General features: G+C 37.0%; 1 protein-coding gene across 1 annotated transcript in view; it reads left to right on the top strand.

The window, feature by feature from the left end:
• Positions 1-26,680, top strand: part of LOC131033854 (15-cis-phytoene desaturase, chloroplastic/chromoplastic) — a 297,259-nt gene that overhangs the window by 211,200 nt on the left and 59,379 nt on the right. Inside the window, exons 7-12 of the mRNA XM_057965148.2 lie at positions 19,263-19,382; positions 19,894-20,107; positions 20,330-20,432; positions 20,810-20,857; positions 21,488-21,533; positions 25,717-25,904. Of these exons, the coding sequence (XP_057821131.2) occupies positions 19,263-19,382; positions 19,894-20,107; positions 20,330-20,432; positions 20,810-20,857; positions 21,488-21,533; positions 25,717-25,904 (719 nt within the window). The remainder of the gene's footprint in view (positions 1-19,262; positions 19,383-19,893; positions 20,108-20,329; positions 20,433-20,809; positions 20,858-21,487; positions 21,534-25,716; positions 25,905-26,680) is intronic.

The raw sequence follows: 26,680 nt of genomic DNA, 5'->3' as shown, positions 1-26,680 counted from the left end.
CTTGGATTTATTTTATAAAAGTCGGCCCTTGTTATTTATTTAAAAATCATTTTAATTTCTTTATTTTGGCAAAGTCGGCCTAGAGGCAAATGAGAGGTGAGCGCTTATAAAAGGAGGGTGAAAATTTTCATTTTCACATTATCATTTTATCATCTTCCATATGCGATTTTGGAGAAGTGCGATTGGTATTCAAGTGGAGCGAATTTCCATTCCAAGGAAGGTGCAAACATCATCAAGGGAGTGCGAACTTGAAGTTAAAGTAAGGCGAACTTGCCAAAGACATTAAAGATCACATCAAAGACCCCAAGGGTGGCGAATTGATAAGGAGGACGTTCATTTGAAGAGGGATCACGTGGGGAGCTTCAAATTAAGTTTTGCCTAGGCGATTTTCTTTATTTTGCATTTTAGAGTTAACTCTCAAGCAAGGTATGGCGAGGGTCCCTTGAATTTTGAATTTTGATCATCATAGCTTCAAATTTTGAATTTTGAAAATTTTGAATTCCAGTAGCTCAATCGTTTTTAGGAAATGATAACTCAAAGACTTATCATGAAGTTTCCTAAAATTAATTTCTAATCTATGTTATACATTGCAAAATCTAGTTTCTTACTATGAAATGTTGTGTAGGTATGGCGACCCCGAAGGCGGGAGCATCTACCAGTCGTCCAGCTCTCATGAAGGAAGATCAAAAGACTGAAGAAGTGGAGACCAAGATCGTGTCTAAATGGAGCAACATTGGAGATACCAACTTGGGCAACTTCAGCACGAAGAAGTTTCGAGAGGTCCCCTACATTGGCAAGCCATCACCTGTCGCTAGGAGGATAATTGAAAGTGGCATCATTAAGGCGGTCGGCTTCCCTCCAGCAGTTCAGTGCCATGAGTTGATGATCAAGTGTGCTCGTCATTATGATCCTCAATCCAGAACGATCGTGTCCAAGGAAGGAAACACTTTGGCATATCTTTCAGTGGAAGCTATAAGTGAGGCTTTCCATCTTCCAGAGCACAGAGATATGATATACAAGAGCATAGAAGGAGCCAGGTCCATGTACGAAGATGATCCAGATGCTTGCCTAAGCATCATCAACAAGAACTGGTTACTCAAGAGTCGTCCTCGCCTGAGCAAGATACCGAACACACCACACAGGATTGATTTCCAGGAGGAGTACAGAGATTTGATTACAATGCTCAACCAAGTCACAGGTGCACCTCAAGCTTTTTACTTTGAAAAATGGATGTTCTACTTCATCCAAGTGATAGTTCAGGGAAGAGGAACAATTCATTGGGCTAGAATGATTAGCCATTGCTTGGACGTACAGTTGAGGAGACTCAAAGCTACCAAGTCCTTCCACATGAGTTCATACGTCATCTATGCCTTGATCAGGAGCTTCGAGTACGCAGGACTACCTCACAGAGGAGTGATTGGAAGAGGACCCGGCGAGGTCAGAGTTTGTGATTCCTATGTCCACTTGCATCATCCGCCAGGAAGCAACTACAAGCTAGTTAATGATACCTTCACGATGAACATCACGAGGACGTTGCAAGGTGGGATTCACAACAGATTATCTCAGGATGCACAAGAACTAGTAAATAGGTACGGTGCTTGGTTTATCCAATTCCCGAAATTTACTTATATCAGAGTTCATGGATGTCCTTCACCTCCATACATGTTGCCGAGATACCCGATAGACAGAATAGTGTTACTTGAGGTAACAAGACAGTTGGCAGCTTATGCGAAGGCATTCAGACACAGACATGGAAATGGAGTTCCCGTACCTATCATATTGGGCAATTCAGTTGAGGTATGTCCTAATGCTTTAGCCATGGATGACGCAGAGAAGGAGTTAGCTTTGTATTCTTTTTCATTCTTTGCTTTGAGGGAAAGCTTTGATCCACATGGATATATAGAGGAGACAGTCGGTAGGAAGTTTAAGCATGAGTTTCAGATAGAAGATTTTATGATGAATCTCTTAGACGATCTTGAAGTGAAAAGAAAGATGCATTCTAGGTTGCCTTTGGATTTCATCAGGAGATGCAAGATTTACAGAGTGGCCGACCAAGCACAGGACAGTGGCAGACATCTCCAGTCATCCTATGATCGAGAAAGCAAATCAATAAGGTTAGATTGGAATGAGCCCGAGGTCGTGGATCTAGATGCTTTGATGGCTCCAGTCTTGTCTTGTACTCGCAGATGGGTTGATGTGCAGCATCAGAAGTTGAGAGAGCAAGGCATAGCTATGACTTTCACTTTGGAAGAGAAACCAGCCGAAGGTGGAGCTAGTGTAAGCGAAGGTAATCCTAATCCCAGAAATGCAAATGAAGGCAACCTTCGAAGTGCAAGTGAAGGCGATCTCCATCCAAGAGGCTCGAAGAGGAAAGAGAGACCTGGAAAGAGAGAATCTTCTAAGAAGAAACAAGAGGCCAGCCGAGATCGTTCATCCGATACATCTTCTCGACAAGAGAAAAGGACACTTGAAGTGGAAGAGTCTATGGAGTCGATGGTACAGAATGATAAAGAAGGACAGGTACCTCAAGGGTCACCAAGTGGATCTCTCCAAGATTATGAGCTACATGAAGACAAGAATAATGACGAAGTAACATCTCCTCACAGAGAAGAAGAAATATTGCATAAGGAAATACAGGTCAAAGAGACAAGGTCAGCCATCCCAGATTGGTTGAAGGAAAGATTAACCAAGGTGATCGTAATAGAGGACGAGGACAATGTAATTGATTTAGAGAGCCTTGTTGGACGTTCTCAGGAAATAACAGAGAAGAGGAAGGCTACCAAGATGTCCAAGATGATTAGAGATGAGACTGGATCCAGAAAATTACAGATAGCTACACCAGCAGTGGACAAGTATGAAGGTGAGATCTTAGCAGAGGAATATGATATAGAGACATTTGAGCTAGGTCCATCCACAGTCGAGCAGACACTCGATGATGCCACCGATTCATTTGAGGCCTTGAAAGACAAGCTTAGGGAAGAAATGGAGAAGAATAGGAAGCTTGAGAGAGAGGTTGGTGCATGGAGAACATATTTCAGCCATCTCAATCAGCCTTTAGGACATCAGGATCCAGCAAGATCACCCATACAGGCACTTCCCCTTCAATCAATTGGTGAGGCAGAGAGATTCAGGAGTATGGTCCAACGTATGAGTATTTGGATGGACAAATCTCATACAGTTGCCGTAGAATTTACAACAAGGATGATGAAGACTATTCATAGGGCTATCGAGGTTCTTGAGATTATCCACAACTTGATGATAACAGTAGCTGCTTTTGCTCATACCAAAGAGGTTATCATTCCTGTCTTGAAAGTAATTAGACAAACATCGAGGAAGGTCTTAGCGCAGGAAAAGATCATGGATGGAGGACCTCATAGTTTACTTCAATGGTCAACCTTACTCCAGATGAAGAGTGTTCTCTTTGAGGACATCAGTACTAGATGTAGCCATGTTGAGGAGGTGATCAATCCGATCCAGGACAGAGTATTTGAGGTACTACGTACCATTCTTGGCAGGAGGATCGAGGTCGAGACGGATGTGGATTTGCAAGAATTGGAGGATAGGATCAAGGTCATCTTTTGCAAGGACGCCAATATCACAGATGAGCAACAGGACCAGATGTTTGCTACCATGCTCCTGATTGAAAAGACTAAAGAACTTGAACCTGGATGGGACGCAGCTCTTCTAGATGCATTTGATCAAGTCATCCACTTGGAAGAAAGAATGAAGAATCTTCCCGAGATTCCAATTGCTGAGATCGAAGGAATCGTGTCAAGATTCATTGCATATGCTAAAAAAGAGAATTGGAAAGGGAATAAGATTCTAGATGAGAGGTTGTTATAGATGACATGGCACCTTAATTGTCATTGGTCTATGTCTCCTAGATTTTCGTGCCAAATTTAATAATTGGCTATGCATTTAATGTTGTGCAATAAAAAGAGAACTTTTGTAATAAAACCCTAATTAGCGTTTAGGTGTCATAATCTTGACCATTGATCTGCTTTTTGATCTGGACCATTCATTGTGATTGAGGATGCTATTTATACCCTCATTTCATTTCATTTTCAGAATTAGATGTGAGAAGAAGATTAGATTATTGATGTATTAGAGAGATTAGAGTTTAGAAGCAATTTACTTTTGTAGCAAGATTGAGTTTTGAGGAAAGAATTCAAACAATTGTTGTACATGATGACTTTGAAATCAATGAAATATTGAAGTTATGGTGTTTTGTTGCAATTTTCTTGGTTATCTTCATGGTTGTTCATTTTCCTTGAATCATTCTCAATCAAAGTAGTGTGTTAATTCGAAGGACAAAGTGTTGGACCTGATCTTTGGTAGGATTCACTTTCCAAACCACTAGCTTCTTGCTGATTGTAGGAACGCCTTGCGTGGTCAACTGGAGAATACTTGAATCACTTAACCTTCAATCATTGTTGTATCTTGGATATGTACCTTCGTGGCAGTGTCTTTGATCTTTGATGTATTGAAAAATCATTTGTTACCTTAGAAGATCGCATCAATTTCAATTGAGTTGTTATTTTATGGCAAAATTGAAGTTGGTAGAATCTTGCCAAGTCTTGTCCACATGAAGTCATTCTTAGGGTTAGACTAGATTAGAGCTCTTGCAAAAACCCTATCCTTTTGATTTTTTTTTTTTTTTTTTTTTGAAAAGCTTCTTTAGTTTAGCGAAATCTTCGGCAACGTAAGGCCCCTTGATGACACAGCAATCACAACGACCACTGGTGCTTATCCACACGTAGAGACCCTACTTACAAGAACATTGGAGTCATCCTAACTGATCCTTCTTGCGAGATCTTCAGCAGTTAGCGACTTTATTCAAGAGAGGATAAGATGCCTTTGGGTATTTTATTCTGTGTATGATTGTGTATAAAATACACGTCAACAGGCTGCAACGAGCGTTTTTGATGATTCTACTGCCAATTTAGGCATTTATCTTGCACTGTCGGATGCGGATTACGAGGCGATACAAAAGAAGTAGGGCAGGTTAGATAGAAAATATTCCAGCATGCCAGGATTAATTCAAAATTTAGATTGGGCATGGAGCGACATTTCTAGCTAAAAGGGCTTGATTAATTTTAACCACAGCATTCATGAAGATTTTTGATTGCGAATTTATACTTAAGTTTGAAAATGCAATTTCTGGTTAAACCTTAGGAGTGAATTCTAAATTTTGACTGCTTTGAACAACGTTTTACAAGCGAAAGAGATACAGATTTCAAAAATTTAAGCATTTTAATCAGATTTCGCACATACGTCTGTTTGATTTATAAGCATTTCAGATGATCAAGGAAGACAAAGCGTACTTACCTGACGAAAACGGATGGTGAAGAATTGCCCGGCCTTGCTGCGTGAAGGCGAATGGATGTTTCTGCAAAGTTTTGAATTCCAACGGTTATCTCCTTGATTTAAATTTTTTTTGCGGTTTTTGGACGAAAGAGAATCTATCATTTTAAATGGTTTTCTTACCCTGGGTAATTGGCAATCTGAATTTGAATGATTTGGAATAGTTTATACAGTGTTTTACCTTGAATTACCTTGGATCGTGCGAAATTAGCTTTCTTTCCCTTTCAAAATCGAGCGTGGTCTCCTTTACACGAAATGCAACAGCGTGGAGGGGGTTTATCAATTTTGAATTTCCATATCTGGGGCTGTGCGCAGCGATTTCGGAGAAGTAGAGGACTTTAGAATTTCAAACGTTTTTACCTTTCAACTTCGGACCTAAACGCCACTTTTCCAACTTCGATATATTTTCAATTTACCCCCCAGTGTCCGAAAATGAGAGACTTAAGGCGAATTTCGGACCTAGACCATCCTTTTGCAAAATTTCGGAGCTCTCAGCACCTTTTGCGATGTGTCATATTTTGAAATTTTGGAGCTAAGGTCCGAATTTTGGGTTTAAAGTGTATTTCGGACCTGGAGGAGCTTTTCGCAACTTTTAAGACTATTTCGCATTCTCCAGTTTTCGCCCCAGGGTCCGAAAATGGGCATTTAAAGTAATTTTCGGACCTAAACCCACCTTTGCTATATTTAAAAAGCATTTTCGGACCAAGTAACACATTTTGAATTTTGAAATTTTCACCCCAAGGTCCGAAATTCGGCCCCCTGGGCGATTTTAGCAAATTCCCAACCTTGTGAAATTTTAATCTTTTGGCCTATGGGTCCGAAATTCAGCCCAGAAGTTAATTTTGGGATTTTTAGCGAAATTTCGGACTCCAGACCAGTTCTCGCCAGATTCTACAAAATTGGATTTCGGAGGCTTCGAAATCCTAAGGCATATGGGCAAGTTTCGTAGCCTCAGTATTTTGGCCAGGAAATTTGCTCCTTCACCAGCAGGCGAAAATCATCCTTTACTCAAATCCCACAAACATCGCGGAGACAAACCTTATGCAGTCTACTTCATAGCTCTTAATGCGAAAAAACGGCGACTTTGGTCCTCGTGCGACCTTTAGACACACTGCTCTTGCTTGGTGAGCTTCGCCAATTTCCATCACCTTACGCCTATCCAAGGCGATTTTCAAAATTTCGAACAAACTCTTGGCATTCGCACCCAAGGGCTAGACTAGCCAGGTGGATTCATCGGCTCTTTCCCTTTACATCACCACTTAACAGACCAGTTGCGGACTCGCTCGAAAGGACGCGAGACACTCCGCGCGAAACTCAACAGGGCGAGGATGAAAGGCTCAAAAACAGGAAGGGGGACCTTGTCAGCGACAGGGAGCGTGTGCAACGCACAACACAATGCCTGTCGTAGGTAGCTCTCTTGCTCCAGGTCGACGGCCTTTAGTTGCTCTTGGAAGCTTTGCATTATACTTCTGATGCTGAGGTCTTCTAAACTTTTCACATTTTGATGCTGGTTGCGAGGATGTGGATGTTGAATGGGAGAAAAAGAGGCATCTTGGGCTTGTTGATAAACATATGATGGATGCCAAGAAGGTTGAGCAGGGGTGGGTGGGTGGTAAGCACTAGGAAAGTACCCACCTACTACTGAAGTGGAGTTGCTTGTGTCGAAACTAGGAGCAGTAATAGTTTGACGTTGTTGGCAAGGAGGTGGATAATAACTTGCATATTCATGAAATGGAGGGGGAAAAGGGCGTTTCTCATAATATCCTTCCATGACAGTAGCATAGAGAAGGCCAAAGCTGATTTAAAAGATGATGCAAATAAGAGTAACAAGTCTGCCCTAATTAGAGAGATGGACACATGCCAGTAGGGTCACCAAATTCTTGAACTACAGAGTCGCCAGGTGCTTGAAATGCTCCGCTTGAAGGCTGAGTGTACTGAAGAACACACCAATCTTCAGCTTGATGAAGAACTTGCCCCACTGGGAGTGCCAAAAACTGTTGTCACAAAAGCTTGCACCCTTGTTAAGCTATCAACTCAGCAACCTTGTGAAACATGGAAACAACCCCAAAGTGTGGGACCTTGCGCAAGGGGGTTGAATCCGAGGAGAAGGTCGGCTTCCTTCTCAATCCAAGTGCAAGTGTTGAACCAACTCAACACTCCAAATGTTACTTCGAAACCTATCCTAACATTGTAGAGGAAAAGGGAAGAGAGAAATGGTTAAAATGAAAGGAGGTGATGTTTCTCTCCCCACCCGAAATGGCACAAAGAATCGACTGAAATACCTAGGAGATGCACAAACTTCAGTTACATGAATGACCTCAACGCACGTATGGAGGTAAGAACTTGTTGAATGTCAAGAGGGGAGAAGGTTTCCCACAAGTCACACCTAGAAATAGGTTAACACAACATATACGTGAAAGAAAGCCACATGCATAAGTTGAAGTAACGCAAGAATGATGATTTCAATTCATTATAAGGCCCATGGCCGAACTTACAGTTGCAAAAATGCAAGATAAATACAAGTCTTCAAGAGAAGTGAAAGAGCATAGAAAAGCTCAAGCCAACAAGGAGATAACCCTTTACAATGAGGCATAACAACCTTTATATAGAAAACTGGTCGTAGAGAGACCAGTGGTCAAGGAAGAGAAGCCTTGACCCTTGTGTGTGCAGAGGAATGTCAATCAGGGAATGCAGGGAAGTGCATGTACCTGACATGGTGTACATGCAAGCAACTCGACCATACCTTGTCAATGCAATCCCAAGAAGAAAAGTACTTCTAGAAGGTGGATTGCTTGACACCCCAAAGACAGAGCATGCAGGCATGACATGAAGGTCAACAAGTAACCATAAATAAGCATGGCCTTGTACTCCACTTGATGGAAATCCTGCAAAATCATTAAATGCACCCCTGTAGCTCCACGAAAGAAGGTGTACAAGTCGCAAGAGTTGGTGGAGCATTAAGAGCTTTGAGTGTTGATCATGTCATCTGGAAGTGTTGAAAGTCGTTAGAAGTCCGAAGTCGAAAGTTGGGAACCTCGGGGTTACGGGATTCTAGAGAAGAGAAGACTTAGGAACTTGGGAACTTCGGGGTTCTGTAGTTCCGGGGAAGAGGACTTAGGAACTTGGGAACTTCGGGGTTCCAGAGTTCCAGGGAAGAGGACTTGGGAACTTACTTCTGACAAGACAACACTTCACACTTCATGATTCCATTGTTTTCTCTTTGATCAACTGAGGTAGCGCTGGTCCATAGAACATATCTCTGATCGGTTCTCACTGATGGACCAAGGGTGTCATAAAATGACAACATATGACAACAGTAAGTAATCACAAAGCTTTCAAACAATGGAATTTAGGTTCAAGGTGGATGGTAGGAAAGTGGTATTTAGGGGACTATCTGATGAAGCTCCTCGAATTGTATCAGCCAAGAGGATGGAAAGCATATTTAGGCATGAAGTGTTGGAAATGTTGTCATTGATGTCAAATAAGTAAGAAGACAAAGTCATGGAGATGATTAGCCATTGATGTCAAATGTAGAAAAGCAAGATTGTGGGATTGTTATAAATAAGATGGTTGTTAATATCAAGAAAGTATATGTGGACGAAATTGGACTAGTGATCAAAGGAATTCATTGGAATTAATTTAATCACAAAATTAATAATGTGAGTATAGTGACTAATGACATAGAATAAATCAATAACAAAGGAGTCTTCACTGACGTCATCTAGCAAAGCAGTATGGTGATAGAGACGAAATACTTTCAATATGAGAGTGAAGTAAAGATGAATAAAATACTTTCATGAAGGACAAAGACATTGAACAAGTTGAAATGAAGTATGTATACCGACATGCTTTCCAAATTAAAGTAAAGGATGGAAAGGAAATTCACTTGTTATAAGGCATATATGAAGGTATACAAGTTGCAGTTTAAAAGATTCGAGATCAACACATATTTATAAGCTCATTTATGTGTAACACGAAGATATGTGAGAAGCAGATTCTCGACCAACATTAGCACTGTCTAATAAAAGCATGATTACACAAAGCGATCTGCAAAGACTCGACTGATTGACTTCAAGGGGATAGAGACATGTGTAAAGCAGTGACATAATACAAAGCATTGACGTATGACAACGTTGATAGACAACAGTGACATAAGACAAAGCAGAGACATAACATAAAGCATCGCCCTATATCAAGAAAGCCGTGATTCATTATAAAGCCAACGATTATATAAATTAAGGTAGTCGACCTAAATATGAAGGCAGGTCTGGATGCTGAGATCTTCATTGGACATTACAAGAAATATAAGACAGAATTAAATGGTAATGATAAAAGAAATAATACAGGCCGACTATAGCAGCATATAAATTAATTATGCTGCAGATAATAAAAAGAGCAGTGATTATACAATGAATGCAGCGATTCTTGTACACAGAATCAAGCCTTTCAGATTACCAGTGTGGAATTCTACTTGTGGTTCGTAGTCCTCTGCAATATTCTCTGAAGACATATTCTCATAGCAATTGGTGCAGTTTCTATTATATGGATGAATGATATTAATTGATAGAGAATATCAGCAATTTCATGAAGAAGTACGGGAGTCTTAGAACGGCAACAAATCACACAGCAATTAATCTTTGAGGAAGATTAATGTTAATGTTTATAGAGGTAGAAGCGAATTCTTTGAAGACAAAAGAGAAAGCTTCAAATAAGAACAGCACTTGGAAAGATTATATAATAAGTGACTGGTATTAGAATGAGCCAGCAAAGATAAATGGTGTGACTTCCTTAATGCAGCAATTTCAATACAATATAATGTGCAACGATAAAGTAATCAGAAGGAAGTTTTAACAGCAGCGATGTCATAATGAAGAAAGGCGATGATTCTAGCTGAAATATCAATGACAGCGGTGGATACATTGTGTTCAAGTGAGGAGGCTATCGGGCTTTGCTATGTGATCAAAAGGTGATGAATTTCATTAACTGTATTCTCTATTTCCATAAGTGGCTGCCTTGCTGTTTATAAAAAACAGTGTATCAATGTTTTATGAAGCTGACTCTTTTAGAGTCATTATCGTGGCTAAGGAACGTGGTAGAGACGACACTAAGCATTGACCTTGTTCAACGAAAGAGCCCCGGTAACATTGAAATCGAAGGATACTATTATTTCCATAAGATTATATAATTAAATGAGGATTAATTTATTAAGATGGCAATTTGAATAAAGAAAGTTATAATTAATAAATCGATTCATCTAAATAACAGTTGTAATTAACATTTACTAATCCATATTTGAACAAAGAAAATACGTGACTCTTCATGTGGAGAAGTAATGAATAGTTGTGTCCTCTTGGAGATGGAATGTGACACACACACACACACATATATTTTGCTGTTATAATTCTGAAGTTATCTCAGACAGGCTAAGAAAATATTAATTGAAAATGATGCTAATATAAGGATACGATTATGCAGAAATAAAGGAAAGAACTTGTATAAAAGATAAAGCAGAATTTTTGAAAAAGGAATAATGATGTGTGTACTATATAATGCGGAAAGACTACAGATTTGATAAGAAAAGATAAATACCAGAATGATGAAGAGTGTTTCAGATTTGTATTGATACATGCAGTCCATATATAAATTCAGATTTGAGAAAAGAATAAGTGCATTCAAGGAAGATTTATTGTGAAGGAAATAGTGAACAAACTTCATAGCAGATTTGAAAGGGAAGTGTGTAAGTGTTTTGCGGCAGATTTATGGTCAAGTGATAGCAGTTTGAAGAAGGAAATTAGATGTCCATCATCCGTTGTTATAGCAACATTGTTAAAGGTGGAATTTAGGATTTAAGTGAAGTGGGTTAGTGCTCACAGATTTTGAAGTGGGAGTTGATGCTTCCTGTGGGTAGGTGCTCACAAATTCAGCTGAGGGAGTTGGTGCTTCCAGTGGGTTGGTGCTCACAAAATCAGATTTGGGAGTTGGTGCTTTCAGTGGGTTGGTGCTCACAAACAGAGTTAGGGGTTGGTACCTCTAGTAGGTTGGTGCGTACGAACAATGTAAAAGAAGAAATTTATAAAAGCATTTATTGCCGTGGTTTTCTCCCGGAAGGATTTCCACGTATATATCTTGTGTTCTATTTGTGTTCATATTAGTTAGATCACATATGATTGTTGACATGAAGTGAATATGTTAATGAGATAAGTTATATACTTATGATTGAAGTTGAAAAAGTTTAATTGGTAAAAGATTGTTGTTATACTGATTCACTCCACACCCACCCACCCCCCCTCTCAGTATAACCGTGTGCTCTTCATGAAGATGTTGCTTGGGCCTCTTAATGCCTTGTTTCCTCAAAATCTTCAAGCAACAAGCCTAAGGACTATCATGATGACTTACAACCAATATAGATAACCGTAGTCTAGTATTTGGGGACATACCACCAGGGAGGCTACCGACCAAAGAAATTGAATACACTATCGAGTTGAGGGTGCAAAACTTGTCATCACAACATCATACTAGCACCCCAAGAAGTTTAAGGATGAAATTGAGAAATCTAGCAAGGGGTTACTTGAAATGGCACATATAAAGCCTAGCTCAAGACCAATTGCATCTTTCATGGTGCTGGTAAAGAAAAATGATAAACTCTCCAAAAGTGCGTTGACAACCAAGCCTTTAAACAAAAAGGAAAAAACAATCTAAGGTTGCTTGTGGGTAAGCGATTCCAAGGAGGGTCGACTGTAATGTCGTCATTCGATTCCTAAAGCCATTCAACCAATAACAATGCCTTAGGCCCAAGGAATATTAAATAATGGGTGTCACACACACCAAATAAAGTTATTGCTGACAAAAAAGGAAGGATTAAGTTCAATCAAGGGAGATATCATAGTTCCAATGCATTTCAATAGTTAGAAATGAGCCTATTGCTGCCAAGAAGAGAATATTAAGTTCGATCAAATGTTAATCAATTCATTTGTGATATTGTCAGTTAAGGATCCGATTAGGTTGAAGACATAACTAATTAAGTTGTTTGTAAAAGACATGGATGTAGGCATAGATGCAAGACTCATAGAGTCTTGAAAAACTTGCGAGTTTTTCTGCTCGACCAGTATTTACGCCAAAAACCTCACACAAAAACTTGCAGAGTTTTTGTGAAAATCTTGTTGAGTTTTTGGCGAGTTTTTCACAAAAACTTGGCAAGTCTCTGGCAAAAACTCAACTGCAAAACAAAGGAGGCCCAAATGCATAAAGCAGTTCTATTTTTATTTCAAGTCAGTCTTATTCTCGTCATCAAAATATGTACATGAAATATAACATTTAAGTATAAGTCACATTTCAATATGTCTTTTTCCTTTCTTATACTTTAAGTTATATTTCATGCATAGATGCAAGACTCACAGAGTCTTGAAAAACTTGTGAGTTTTTCTGCTCAGCTAGTATTTACACCAAAAAACTCTCACAAAAACTCCGCTAGTGTCTGGCAAAAAATTATCTAATTTCTTTTTTTCAAGTCAGGCTCATCCTCTTCATCAGAATATATACATGAAATATAACATTTAAGTATAAATTTATTATACTTTAAGTTATATTTCATGTATATATTGGCAAGATGTTTGAGAGTGGTTTTAAATCTCTAAGAGTTATAATGCCAATTCTAGGTTTTAGAAGATCTTATAAATTTTCAGACAATCATATTTTAGTAATCTGTTTGCTCCTATCAGCATTCTCTTGCTCTCTGTATCTCAGTCACTTTATCTTCCTCGAATTCTAGACCAATCTATCTCCCTATCACTCTTCCTCTATCCCCTCTCTCTATTGCAGTCTACCTCACTCTCTCCTCTCTCCTCTCTCCCCCAAGATCTAGACTTATCTCTCTACCTCTCTCTCTCTCTCACATGCTCAAACCCCCGCGAGGGGTGTTACCCTCAACCTCGTTTTGGCAGGTGGAGGAGCCACATCAGACTCCTAGAACTGGAACCTCTAGTTCTTCCTCTCCCCTAGAGTACTCCTAGGACTAGACCCTCTAGTTCTACCTCTCCCCGAGTTTTCAATAGAGCTGGGAAGAGGAAGATGTAAAATGTTTTGATGTAGTAATTACTTTTAAGTTTTACAAAAACATTTTTCTATTTTCATTTTGTTTTAGACTATCAACCATCAACATTCCACATGAGGATGCCATTTTCTACACAATTTGCATTTAAATCGATCAAATATAACTAGATTTATCTAGTATCTTTTATGTACTCGTTTTTTGACTCCTTGGATGCATCTCATTGAATTTTGCAAAAAAAATGTGTTTCTAATGAAATTTAAGCATTTTTTAAGTTGTCGAGTTTTCACTAAGTTTTTGTCGAGTCGCATTTTCGGGCCTTGCCGAGTCTAGGTTTTTCTTGCAAGACCACTACTGGAGGATGTTAATGCATTAGTAGCTTCTGCAAGATAAGACTCTCCTAACCTATTAATCTCCCTTGTTCTGTTTTGATTATGCTATCTGATTTATGCTTTCCGAACTGAATATGTTTTTCAGATTATAACATTGATCATGATTATGATATTGGCATTGATAAAGATGGATTAGATCAACGACTTGCTTAACATAGTTAAGCGTCGATCTAATGCTATCGGGGTATTAACCCGATAGCATATATAATGCTATTGTTATCGAGTTTAGTTCATAAACATTTTTGGGCCATTAACAAAGCATCATAACTAAACACCGCTTCGAACAAGTGTTTAAGTATTAATGTTAGTTACCAAACATAACATAGATCAGGATGTGCAATATGAAGAGGCGCTGATCAATAGGTGCCTTGATCGGTCATGTCTAAATGACATGACTGGTCAAGACATCTATTGACCGGTCCTCTAAACATATAAAGCCCAATATGAATCATTTGGAGTAGACATAGAAAATATAAATGATCTCTCTCCTTCAGCCTGCAAATGAAATAATAAAATATTAGACAATATTATCACATATATAATAAGTTCTTTTATTGCAATTGAATACAACTTTACAGAGGAGTCAATTTTTGGTGTTCATTGATAACCCATTGTTTGAGATGGGTGTTGATTTGGTCCGAGACAACCTTTTTTTTGAATTGATATGTGATTTCCAACCTGATGTTAAAGGGTATACCTTTTCTGATAGCTCAGAGAATTGTGATTTTGAATGTGATTTTGAGTGGGAAGGTTGCAAACCACCATGTTTAGAGAACCAATTGACATACCCTTATGAAGAGGATGTTACCATGAGTGAGTATGACACTACCCCGCTCACAAAATTTGTAAAGAACTCTGATTTTCTAGTTATGTACAATTCTATATCGAAAAATTTATCACAGAATGGTTTAATTATAGTGAACAACAGCTCCTTGAATACATTTGATTTCATTGGTTGTGTTGTTATGCAAGCTTCTACGATAAGAGTGGAGAAACAAGTATGTCCTTTTGTAATAGTTCAGTGGGAATTTTGATAATGTTTCCTCTTGGTCCCTCTTGGAGTTACATGTGGCATGTGGACACCCTGATATCATAGTTTACCCTAAGTTGCTTTTAGTTTCCGATGGTGTATGGGAGAATGGAAACTTGGCTAATTGAAGTTGGGTGAGCTTTGAGCTGAACAATGAGTGAGCATACCTCATGGGCGAATTGAAGAAGAGATTTCAGACTTCATGCATTTGTCTTCAGTTCATACTTTGATGGTTGATGGCTGCCCTACCCTGCTGCTTATTAAATTTTCAGTTTTCAACTTGTTGTTGGCAGCTGTTTGGGTGGAGTTAGAGGCAGGGCCTTGTCACTTCAGCCCATGGTGGGTATGTGATGATGGGATTTTACCATTCTTGGACAGTGACAATGTTCCTATAGGACTGATTTTCAGCTGGTTGAATGTTGACCTGAGCTGTACCAGCTATTCATAGTGGATGGACTTCATACACATGTTAATACTTGTCAAGTCCATACGATACAATTCAGTTTTAGATGGGTACCAAATGATAAGTCTATCAGTGTAATGCAACAGAAGCTACTTTTGCATCCAAGATCAATTTGGGATTCGGGTATTTGTTGGAGTATTTGGGCTTACTGTAGAATTGATACATGTAAGTGCTTGTGGGCAAGCAATTTTGGGGAGGGTGGATTGTAATGTCCCCATTTTTGTGCCTTCCTAAGAATCAGTTATTTCAGAGGTTAGCCTATTATTAGTGGTCCCCGTAGGCTAATGTGGTGGTTAGGGGGCCCTTTGTGGGTAATTTAGGGCTTTTCAATGGACCCTTGGGATGTTTATTATAGTACTCTCCATCTCAGAGAGTCAATTGATTGGTGGTTTGCCTTCCAAAGGTCTTTCAGGATCCATTTGTACATACTATTTTTAGTAAGCATCTTGAGCATTTTGGTCCCATACTATTCATTAAGTCATTTGGATGGTTGGGGGGTACCCCGGCTATTAATGGGTAGTTAGCAGAATTGATTAAATGTTCCTAGATTGGCAATTATTGTACATTAAAGATTAATATATAATTATTGAAGTTTAGACTTTAATAATATCAATTAAAGAATGACTTATATTAAAGGGAGAAATAAGGAGACCTTATGCATAAACTAAATTAATATTATAAAGTCATTAAATTGCCTAAGTTAGGGATGCCACTTTATTAAATAAATTAAAGTGAAATGAAATGAAAATATAACAAATACATTTCATTTCCCAAAGTCATGGGTTTGAGGATTAATATAAAAGGGCATCAAAGTTCATTTCTCATTCATTATTCAATCAACCTGTGAAATTTTGGTGAAGAATGAGAGCAAGGGTTTGCTGGAGCTACAAAAGCTTTCTGAGAACGAAAACTCTCAGAGAGAGCAGTATCTACAGGTGTGAGAGATCATCCAAGGGTACTCTGATTGACAATCTCATTCAAAGATTGTATTTGTGCACAGATTGATTTCAGTTCAAGGAAGAATTTGTCCAAGGGTTAACTTGCTGAAGCAGAATCGATTTATTGAGTGAAGACTTGTCCAGATTATTATGTTCATTTGAGCATATCAGAAAATTAATTTGCAGCAGCTGATCAAGGCTTTGGAAGGGTTATTTGCAGCCACACTAGTTGCTTTTGCTGTCCGTACCATGTCTTGGTTCAACGTAGGTTTCCAGGACTCAAATAGTTTTCTTGCAGCCATACTCTTCCCAGCCCTAGCCGTACTATTTCTGTTTGCTTCTTTTGTTTGGAAAGGGCGTTGGAAATTAAGTATGTACCAAAGTTTCAATAAATGCATTTCAGTACTTGGATCTAAAAAGTTTATCTAGTTTACAGAGTCTAGTGTTTTATTTTAGAATTTACTCTTCTTTCATGCATTGTATTATTTTTCCAAATACCTAGAAAGACAAAAAAAAGTCAGAAAACTCAGAAACCAAAAAAGCTAAAAAGCAAAAAAGCAAAGAGACCGAAAATATTCCAAATCCTGAATTCAAAGGTATAAGACAGGGTGGGATATTTCATGCACTAAAATTAATTGTAGTATTCTAAACATTGTATGCTCTCACCTTGCCCATTCCGGGATTTGGGCGGTTAGAAAGTGGAAAGGATATTGCACCACATCTTATTTTTAGTTGATGTAATTTTCAAAAAAGAATTAAGGGTGTATATTATATGATCGGTGCACTTGGGGAGGAGGATCAAAGAGATTTAAAGGGCTAAGATCAGCTTGACTAGATCTAAGGGTAAGGACCATAGGAAAGAGTGATTATGACAAATGTGCTTTCACACATGGGGAAGAGTGATTATGACAAGTGTGTCTCACACAATTGTGAGGACAAATAGGAAAGTGGAATGGAGGCATCTGACTTCCCTCATTTGTGTGAGAGATCACATGGGGATAAGGGATGGAGACATATGACTCCTCTAACATGTCTGAGAGTCACATGTGCTAGATGTCGGGTTAAGATTTTTAAGAATAGATGGATGCCTAGGATTTCATTTTTGGATTTTAGGGATAGGTGATTAATAATTTAATTAGATTAATTATGTTTAGAAATATGCAAGGATTAATTAACTTTAATCGACTTATTGGATTGAGATAGGAAAAGAGAGGAACTAGATAAATATTTTGCATTTATATAATTCTTGTAGAATAGGACTATGAGGTTGGATTTAATTAAATAAGTATCAATTTATTTAATTAAAGGCGAACTATAGAGGAATAGCAATAAATGATGAAGTAATTAAATAAATGGTTACTATTTATTTAATAATTAATCAATGGAGGACAAAGAATCATATTTAGTAAATTAGTTCTCCACATATAAGGTGTTCATTAGGAATATTGGAAGATGAGATCAATCTCTTCTTACCACTGTTAGGGCAATCCTAACGAAGATGACTATTTTGTTTACACAAAACAAGAATTAAGCTCATTGAGTCTCACAATTTCATATTTATACACTTTGCTATGAAACTGCAAAATTCATCTGCGTATATAACTGAAATCAAAACCCTAACTTTGAGATGTGGAAGTGTAACCCTAGTTTCTTTCTCTTTCAAACATTCTCTTAATTTTTTGAGACATGAGGCAATGTAGACTAGGCGAAGAGGGATATTTTTAATCTCAAACCAACTGGGAGCTGTTTGAAAGACAAGATCCATACTCTTACGGTCGGGATTTAAAGGTAGAGCTCTGAAAACTGACCTACCTATACATATTCCAAAATGGCTTGCTAGCAAAACATTTTTGCATACTACTAGGTTTTAATAAGATCTAGAAAAGACCTTCCTTGCCCCAGATGGTGCCAAAGCAATCATCAATGAAACAACAAGATAGTGGGGCATATCTGGATTAAGACAAACACAAAATATTCCAACACTCTTTAATATTTCTTCTTTTGGGGGATTTTATAATTCATTTCTTCTAAATCAGGGCATGTCTATTTTTTCAACTAGGAAGGGTGACTTTGATTGCATATACTTTCTCTGAGTGCCAGTGCTTTTTTCTATCTTTAACCACTGCTGAAAACCTTGCTCTTTAAGGGACAAAAGTAGGATTTTCCATTTTGAGGGTTTGTTCAAATGCTTTTCTAAGGTTTTGAAAATCATCAATCTTTGTTGAAGGATTCTTACTACCCTCTTCTTGAAGCAAATCACCTTTAATTCTAACTTCATTCTCCTTTTCCCATTTTTCATTCCGGCATGCAAGGCTGATTCCATAGTAGGCAGGTCAAAAGAATAACTTAAAGTTTTACAATAGCCTTCCCTCGAGATTTTCAGGGTGCAAAAAAAGGCACAAATGGTTGGCAGAAGATTGAGAAAACATGCTAGGCATCCAAAGAACATAAAAAAGACAATATTCATAAGAGGTTTGTATCAAAACACTCTAAGAGATGGTGATGTGATCATGGAGATAAAGAATAACATAGAAACCAATTATGTGAAGTTCATTCTTAATGGCAATTTGGAAAAGGTGTACCTTTCAAAAATGTACAAACTATATGGTACCTGTTTTACAACATCAGGGTTTTTTATTTGGCTATTGGTCTTATTACAAAGCTGGTTTTGCTTCTCATTTAATTTTAAGATTCTTCTGTATTCATTGTGCCCATGGAGGCAGAAGTTTGGTTTATAATGCACATCAGTAGCCAACAAGATAGAGATGTTTTTGTTGGCTTTTCAGGTTGTTTTTCTTCTTATTCAAGAGATCCGGTGCCTTCCTTTAGGAACTACAAGAAAAAGTGCCATTGCATTGATAATGACTGCTTATCATCTTATCTGTTAGAATTGCTTTTGCTTCTGTTGTTTATGGACTGCGGATTGTTAGATTTAGGATTATCTAAAGGTTTAAAATTATTATCATAATTCACTCCGGCTCTGTCATTTTTATTTGGTAATGATCATATTTTCCTCCTGGTATTGCAGGGTGTACCTGATCGAGTCAGTGATGAAGTATTTGTAGCCATGTCGAAGGCTTTAAACTTTATTAATCCTGAGGAACTTTCAATGCAGTGTATTCTTATAGCCTTGAATCGTTTTCTTCAGGTCTATAAATGAATCTTAAGCTTCTTTTCACTTTGTGTTTTCCTTCTTTAAGATTGGTATCAGATGGGTATAATGGCATGTTCTGTACGATGTTTGCTGATTCTTTGCTCAGATTATATTTTATTGTGGATAGTGATCTATTCCCATGTTGAGTTGGATTTAACATTATTATAATTTGTAAATTTATTCTGTTTTATTCTTATCACAGTTTTGTTTTTCCAATGAAAACAGTTTAACTCATATAGAGAGAAGACTACTATAACATTAACATTGAACTTTCTTTGAAGGAGTAGTTGCTAAATAAGTTTCCTCAGATGTTTGGATTATGTTAAAACTGTGAATTCTGTGTATCAGATTTGAAATTGACATTAAAACAAACAGGAAAGTCTGCTAGTGCATTCAGAAATCCTTAAGGCATAGATGCAAAAATAATGTTGATGTATTAAAAGAGACTAGCCATGGCAGATATGCATGAGGCAGGGCTTTAATAATTGCTGCATATTTAAAACAGGAAAAACACGGGTCAAAGATGGCCTTTCTAGATGGAAATCCACCAGAGAGGCTATGCAAGCCAATTGTTGATCATGTCCAGTCACTAGGTGGTCACATTCAGATGAATTCCCGATTACAAAAGATTGAACTAAATCATGATGGCACAGTAAAGCACTTTGTTTTGAGCAGTGGTAATATTGTTGAAGGAGATGTTTATGTATCAGCTGTACCTGGTAAGATCAAAACTTTATGATGAGAGTAGATGGTATATTTTACTAGCAGTAAATAGTTTTTTCTTTTATTCCTTTTAGTGCTCTTGGCTATCTGTTGTAACTTCCTGTACTTTGGAGTCTCACTTACCTACTATGGTCAACCGTGGACATTACTGTATTGTCTTTTCTTCTTTCTAATATCCTCTTGTTGACTTGAGGAACTTGTATTTGTATATGAAATAGTTGACATTCTTAAGCTACTTTTACCTGAAGAGTGGAAGGAAGTTTCCTACTTCAACAAAATGGAAAAGTTAGTAGGAGTTCCAGTAATCAACATTCACATTTGGTAAGTTGCAATTATTTAAAACATAGAACGTCTAGCCCATTGGACTATAAGTCTATAAGTGACTCAGGGTGTATCATGTTTCCATTGTACTATCAACACATAAAAAATAGTGGTGCATGGTTTAGTAAATCATCAACTTAAGGTTTAGTATCTCTATATTTATTGAAAACTTTCCTTTCATTTATTCATTCTGAAAAAATCTTATAACCACAATATCAGTGGCCTCTTTGTTAATAATATTCTATTGCTTTGTCAATGATTTTTGAACATGGTTCTCAGTCAGAGCTATGATTGTATTTGATATTTTCTCAATTTAAATTTGGTAATCTGACATTGTTGGTTCCTACGTCTCTGAAACTTTTATGTTTTGTTCACAGGTTTGATCGAAAACTGAAAAACACATATGACCATTTACTATTCAGCAGGTATTTGCATTTTGCATTTATTAATTGTGCGTGGCCTTAAATAATGTCATAAGATTAGGTTTTATTTTATATAAAGTAAGTCTCTTCCAATTTCAAAATGCATTTATATCTCTTGGTCATTGCAATAAACCATTTCATAATTCTGGGAGTACGATCACTTGGTTGAGTGGAGACTGTTGGAAACCCTTTTAACAATTGATTTAAAATATTAAGAATGAAATGGGTACATACAAGGAAACAGGAACTTTAAAGCTTATTCTATACAGTAAACTCATACTACAAAATCAGGTTCATGTATGCAGCATTAGATTTGTTACATGCTTCAGCTTTCTTTTTCAGTTGAGGCCTGAATGATTAGCACATTAAAAATTAAGCTCTGGTTTTCTTGTGATTTCATATATTTTTCAATGCATATGCTAATTTATTTCTTAATACTTTTGTATTTCAAAATTTTTGTGTATTTTACTTTATTTTTCAGTTGATGCATTGCGTGTATCTCTTGCATGCAGTACCCATGGTTATCATTTAAGAACAAAAGGGATATGAAATGTCTATATTTTTGCATATATAGATGGATATCTGGTAGCTTGTTAGCATCACTAAGAGAAATTTACCCTGTTTCTTTTGCAGGAGTTCTCTACTTAGCGTCTACGCAGATATGTCTGTTACTTGCAAGGTGCACATCTATAGGCTCTTTATCCTTCATACTCACTAATAGTGAAGTCGTTTTTAAGTAATTTGAAATGAAACATTCAAAACGCTCCTATGGTTTTCAACACTGGTATTCCAGGTCATAGTTTTAGAATACAGAAGCATTTTTTTTTGCTGAAATGCAAATTTTTTGAAGTTCGAATATCTCTGGAATCATAGGAACATTCAATACAGATCTTTTCATATGTGAATTAAAATGTATTGAAAATAAAAGAAATATACCTTAAAAACATTGAAACTCTTTATCATCTTACTGACAAATCTTCAGATGCTCAGTAGTAGTTTGGTGGCATACCTCAGAATCCTGACTGCACATTCATGTGCACCATGTGTTGCATTTTCTAAATGGTGATCTATTATACTAAAAAAATTTAGGCAGTAGAGTAAAGATAATCCAGAGGTTCAAATCCTATTTTAAGAACTTTATGTATTTCAAATTGAAAACAGAACTTCCACCAGTCCTCCAAGATCCCCAAAGAAAGGGTAGTATAGCCTTAGAGAAATCCCTTAGAGTGGTTCTAGGACAATAAAGTGACATAAAAGCAAATGTCTAAACCACCTAAGTTCTATATACAACTTTAAAAAATATTTCAAAGTGAATCTAATAATATATCCCCTGTAGACTTAATGAGCCATCCTCAAGCAACCCCAAACCCCAAAGCCAAACCTGAGCCTAAATGGCAACATAGTTTGAAAGGTTCCACATTATTTTTTGTTAAGGCACTAGAGTGAAGAATAATTGAAGGATTTTAAAGTGTTAAGACTTGGGGCAATTAATGAGATATGAGGCAAGTGAGAAGAATGAGCTGGGAGGTCCACTAAATAATCAAAAGAATAAAAGGGTTGGGGTAATAAAGGCGGGAAGGGGCAGGAGAGATCAACAAGCTGGGGGGTCAAGTGTAGAGATTATTTCCAAGTTGATAGAATAACAATAATCAATAGAAAGAATGCAATGCAATTTGAATTTACCGGAGGACCCTTGCATATATAAGCATGAGTGTAACATAAGATAACAAAGGATAATGGCAAGTATATAACTTGAGACACAAAAAGGAAAATGCCCCAAGTAGACTTAACTAACTAGTTGTGGAAATGACCTCAAAGGGAACTAGTTAAGTTATACCATGTTCACACCAATCCCCCCTTAAGTGCAATTTAGGGAGGGAAAATAGAAGAATAGAAGAGTCAAAGATAGGTCTTGACAACAAGGCCTAATGGGGTACCCAGGTGCAAAATATATCTCACAAACAAAGCAAAGAAGAAAACTTTAAGAAAAAACTCTCCCCAAAAGAGATAAAACATGAGGACTATGAAGCCTTCCCAAAAAATGTTCTTGAAAGATAAGGAACATAAAGATGAACATGAAGAACTCCACTAAGCATAAAGAAGTTGCAAAAAATTGTTGAAGAACAATTTCTATAGTGTTGAAACTGAAGAACTTCCAATGCAATCAAAAATGAAGAAACAAATTTGCATGAGTCATCAAAATGACACTAATCAAACAATGTACAAATGGAAAATAATAGAACAATCAAATACTCGAAGATGTAGATGGCACACCAAAAGGTACCAAGAGTCTCAAGAAAGTTGATCAATTGAAGATGGGAGATGGCCTCCATAAATATGTATGCAATAGTGTCTATAGTGATACAATATTGTGTTCCATTTCATTGAAATGCATGGGTAACCAGTTGTTGCATCCACCCACTATATAGGAACAAAAAACTAGATAAATAACCCACTTCAAAAAAAAATTAAAGAAGCATTAGCACAAGTACAATAATATAATATACCCCCATAATGTTGACATGGGAGAAGTATGCTAGATCCACTAGAAGGATGCCACAATGTAACGCAAGAGGGTAAAAAGGCAACATCAAAAGTGTGCACTGAGAAGTACCTACAACTGAAATAAGTTGTGCAAAAACAAGGCACACTTGAAAGTAGATGAAGTTTCAAATACAAGGAACACACAACAAACCCCCATGTCACTATTATAAAGGGTGTGCAAGAACAAGGCACACACACATGAAAGTAGACAAGGTTGTGATTGTAAATGCAAGACACACAACAAACTCCCCATGGCACTTTTTTAGTGCGAGTACAACAAGTCACAACACGATGTACAATATCTCCAAATGACAAGTATAATGCGTGACACTTCATATTAGTCTGTTTACAAACCTAACCATACATTCAATAGATGTTTACAATGTTCAAAAAAGGTCAAATGTGGAAAATACAATTCGACTATAAGATGAGAGGAAATAGAAGGAACCAAATCTGCTTTAAAGTTCACCTTTAAAGTTCTCTAGTTCTTTTTTGGTGTACCCAAATCTGCTTCAATGACCATGGGTCCTCGCCTTTTTAATAGAGGAAATTTCTGAATAATAAGAATATTCAGACAGGATGTCATATACTTCTAGTTTCATTTTTTTCATTGGTTTTGTACTTTCAGCAGAATTGTTTTGCAGGTTACACTCTCAGAAGACAGCAGTTTTGATCGATACTTCATTTTGCTGATTAGGTTATTTTCTGAGAGCAAGAATCTGGTTAGCATTGTCTGAATCTGGACAATCAGAACGAATTCATTTGACCTCATAATATATTAATGCAATCAATGAGTGATTAATATATCGTGGTTATTGATTGATTGGCATGTTCTTATAAAAACCATTTCCATTAGTTGATTGGGATCAGATGATTGTGGATACTATACTTGAAAATACAAATTTCTTTGCCATATTGACTGGGTTTCAAATGGTCATAACTCTTCATAACTTGTCCTCACATCACCTGTGCTAGCACGATTTATATGTGAATTGAAGATAAATATGTCTTATTACCCTGCATAGGTTATTTTTTATAAGAAAGGGTTTTTAAAACAATCAGTCACTTCTTGTCTCAATGTCAGTTGTCTCAAGCTCACAGGAAAAATAAATAACCGAAGGAAAAAGAAGTGTATTCATGAATTCCCAACATTTCAAACAGAAAGGGTTTTTCACTTCTGATAGGTTTCCCTCCATGTGTACTTCTCTTTTAACTAAATGTTGTGTTAAAAGCACAATCTGCTACCAAAGGCTTGAAAAATTGATGTTATGACTTATGAGATTATCATGTTGTTAATTGTAATTCATTGTGGTGTAGTGTGTATGAAGATTCTCAGTGTATTCAAATCTTAAGAGATTATAATGGAAAGAAGAGATAAACATCCCTTACATAATGCTGTCAGTAGTCAAAGAGTGTGTATTAGTATCATCAGATTTTGGTTTTATATGTTGTTACAGTCCAAGAGTATATGATTTCTTGAAGACAGTCACTTCTGCATTTTCAGTAAGTGTTAGAGTTATATGCTAATGCATTTTATGCCTCATTAGACAATCTCAGGTCTCACCAATGTCTCCTAATAAGACATTGTCACCACAGACTCAGCATACAGGCATGGGAGTTGGGGTCTGAAAACACTTTTTTATACCAGAGTTTTTTATCCTTTTATTTAAGGCACACTTGCTTCTTTTCATGTAAGAAAATAGTTCTACTCTTTTATTTGCACGACACTGCATGCCTAATTTTTGTTATCATGCTTGGAGGCTTTTACCATAATTAAACATTTATTCAGTATCATAATTAGTTTGTGAATGTATTTGATTGAAAATGCTTTGGTGTAGAAGAGTCAACTTTCTTGGTGTATGAAGATTGTTATTACATCACCCATCAAGAGCACAATAATGTAAATGCTGCCAATAACTACTGACATGACAATCCAATTGGTTGATCACATGGGTGCCTTTGCAAGCCTTCTTTAAATCATCTTAAAAAATTTCTTAAATGGCTGGTTAAGTTCAAGTTCTAAACTCTTGGTTTCTTGAGTTCTGCTACAACTTGTTAGCATGGCAGCATCTTGTATGGCCTTTCTATCTCTTTCCCTTACATTTACTGTGTGTTGTGTGGCCCTTCAGTTGTGGGATTGTGTCATGTTCTTAAAATTGAAATGGACTGTTTTATTTCTAGGATTGTTGTAAAGTTTTTAGGGAAGATGGAGAGTAAAATTGTGACATGGAATCTCTCTTGAATTCTGCTTGTGAGATCTTGTATTCATTTTTTGTAGTCCCCATTCATATTCATGGCAATTGTTTGTTGTCTTGTAGGAATACTATGATCCAAATCGATCAATGCTAGAGCTTGTATTTGCACCTGCAGAAGAATGGATTGCTCGCAGTGACACTGACATCCTTGAGGCTACTCTTGAGGAACTTTCAAAACTGTTTCCTGATGAAATTGCAATAGATGGAAGCAAAGCAAAGGTTTTGAAGTATCATATTGTTAAAACTCCAAGGTAGCTGTTTGTCCTTTATTTTATTTCGTTCTTTGCTTTTGTGTTTGGTGCATTAGAGCACCGTAAAGCTATTCTTCTCTACTCAACTCATGCTGCTGTTGTGGATGAGGAAAAAAAAGAAGTAAATGTTACTAATGTCTACAAGTTCACCATACTAATAGCAGATTTATAAAGTAAATAGAAAGTATTGACTCATGCAAGACCAATATTATAGGGAAATTTCTTAACCTATCTTCTAGGTTTCCAAAAAGCATATATTTAATGGATAATAGAGTGCAAATTGTTTGAGAATGTATAAATGAAGCGAGATTTGTAGTAGCACCTACTAAATTTGCATGCCAAGGAACCCCAAGTGAGCCCCAACTACCCAACTCAAAGATTTTTTGATTCTTACTCTTTGGGACTGATGAATTTGCAGAAACTCATGAGTTCCAAGTATAATTGCCACAAGATTAGTATTGGTATAGGAGACAGGTACTAATACCAATATTCCATTTAAAAGAAGAGAGATGGATACTTGAGACCTAAAAATATTTAACAAGTAAAAAAATTTAAATTTTTTAATAATATGTGCTAGTGTTTTAATGTGCACCTTCTGACGCAACACAAAACAAAACAGGTGTGATCGTAAATTGTTTTGGCTTTGTCTAGGCTAAAATGCTAAGGTGCTCTTTCAATATTAGGAAAAGGATTTCATGTTTTTTGACTGAAAACAAATCCGATGACTACAGACTTATGTTGTGACTAAGTAGGCTAACTTCACATGGTGTTGAATA

The sequence above is a fragment of the Cryptomeria japonica genome, chromosome 2 (assembly GCF_030272615.1).
Source record: "Cryptomeria japonica chromosome 2, Sugi_1.0, whole genome shotgun sequence".
In the NCBI taxonomy this organism is placed as follows: Eukaryota; Viridiplantae; Streptophyta; class Pinopsida; order Cupressales; family Cupressaceae; genus Cryptomeria; species Cryptomeria japonica.
The sequence above is the reverse complement of the archived record's forward strand: the minus strand, read 5'-3'. Positions and strand labels throughout refer to the sequence as shown.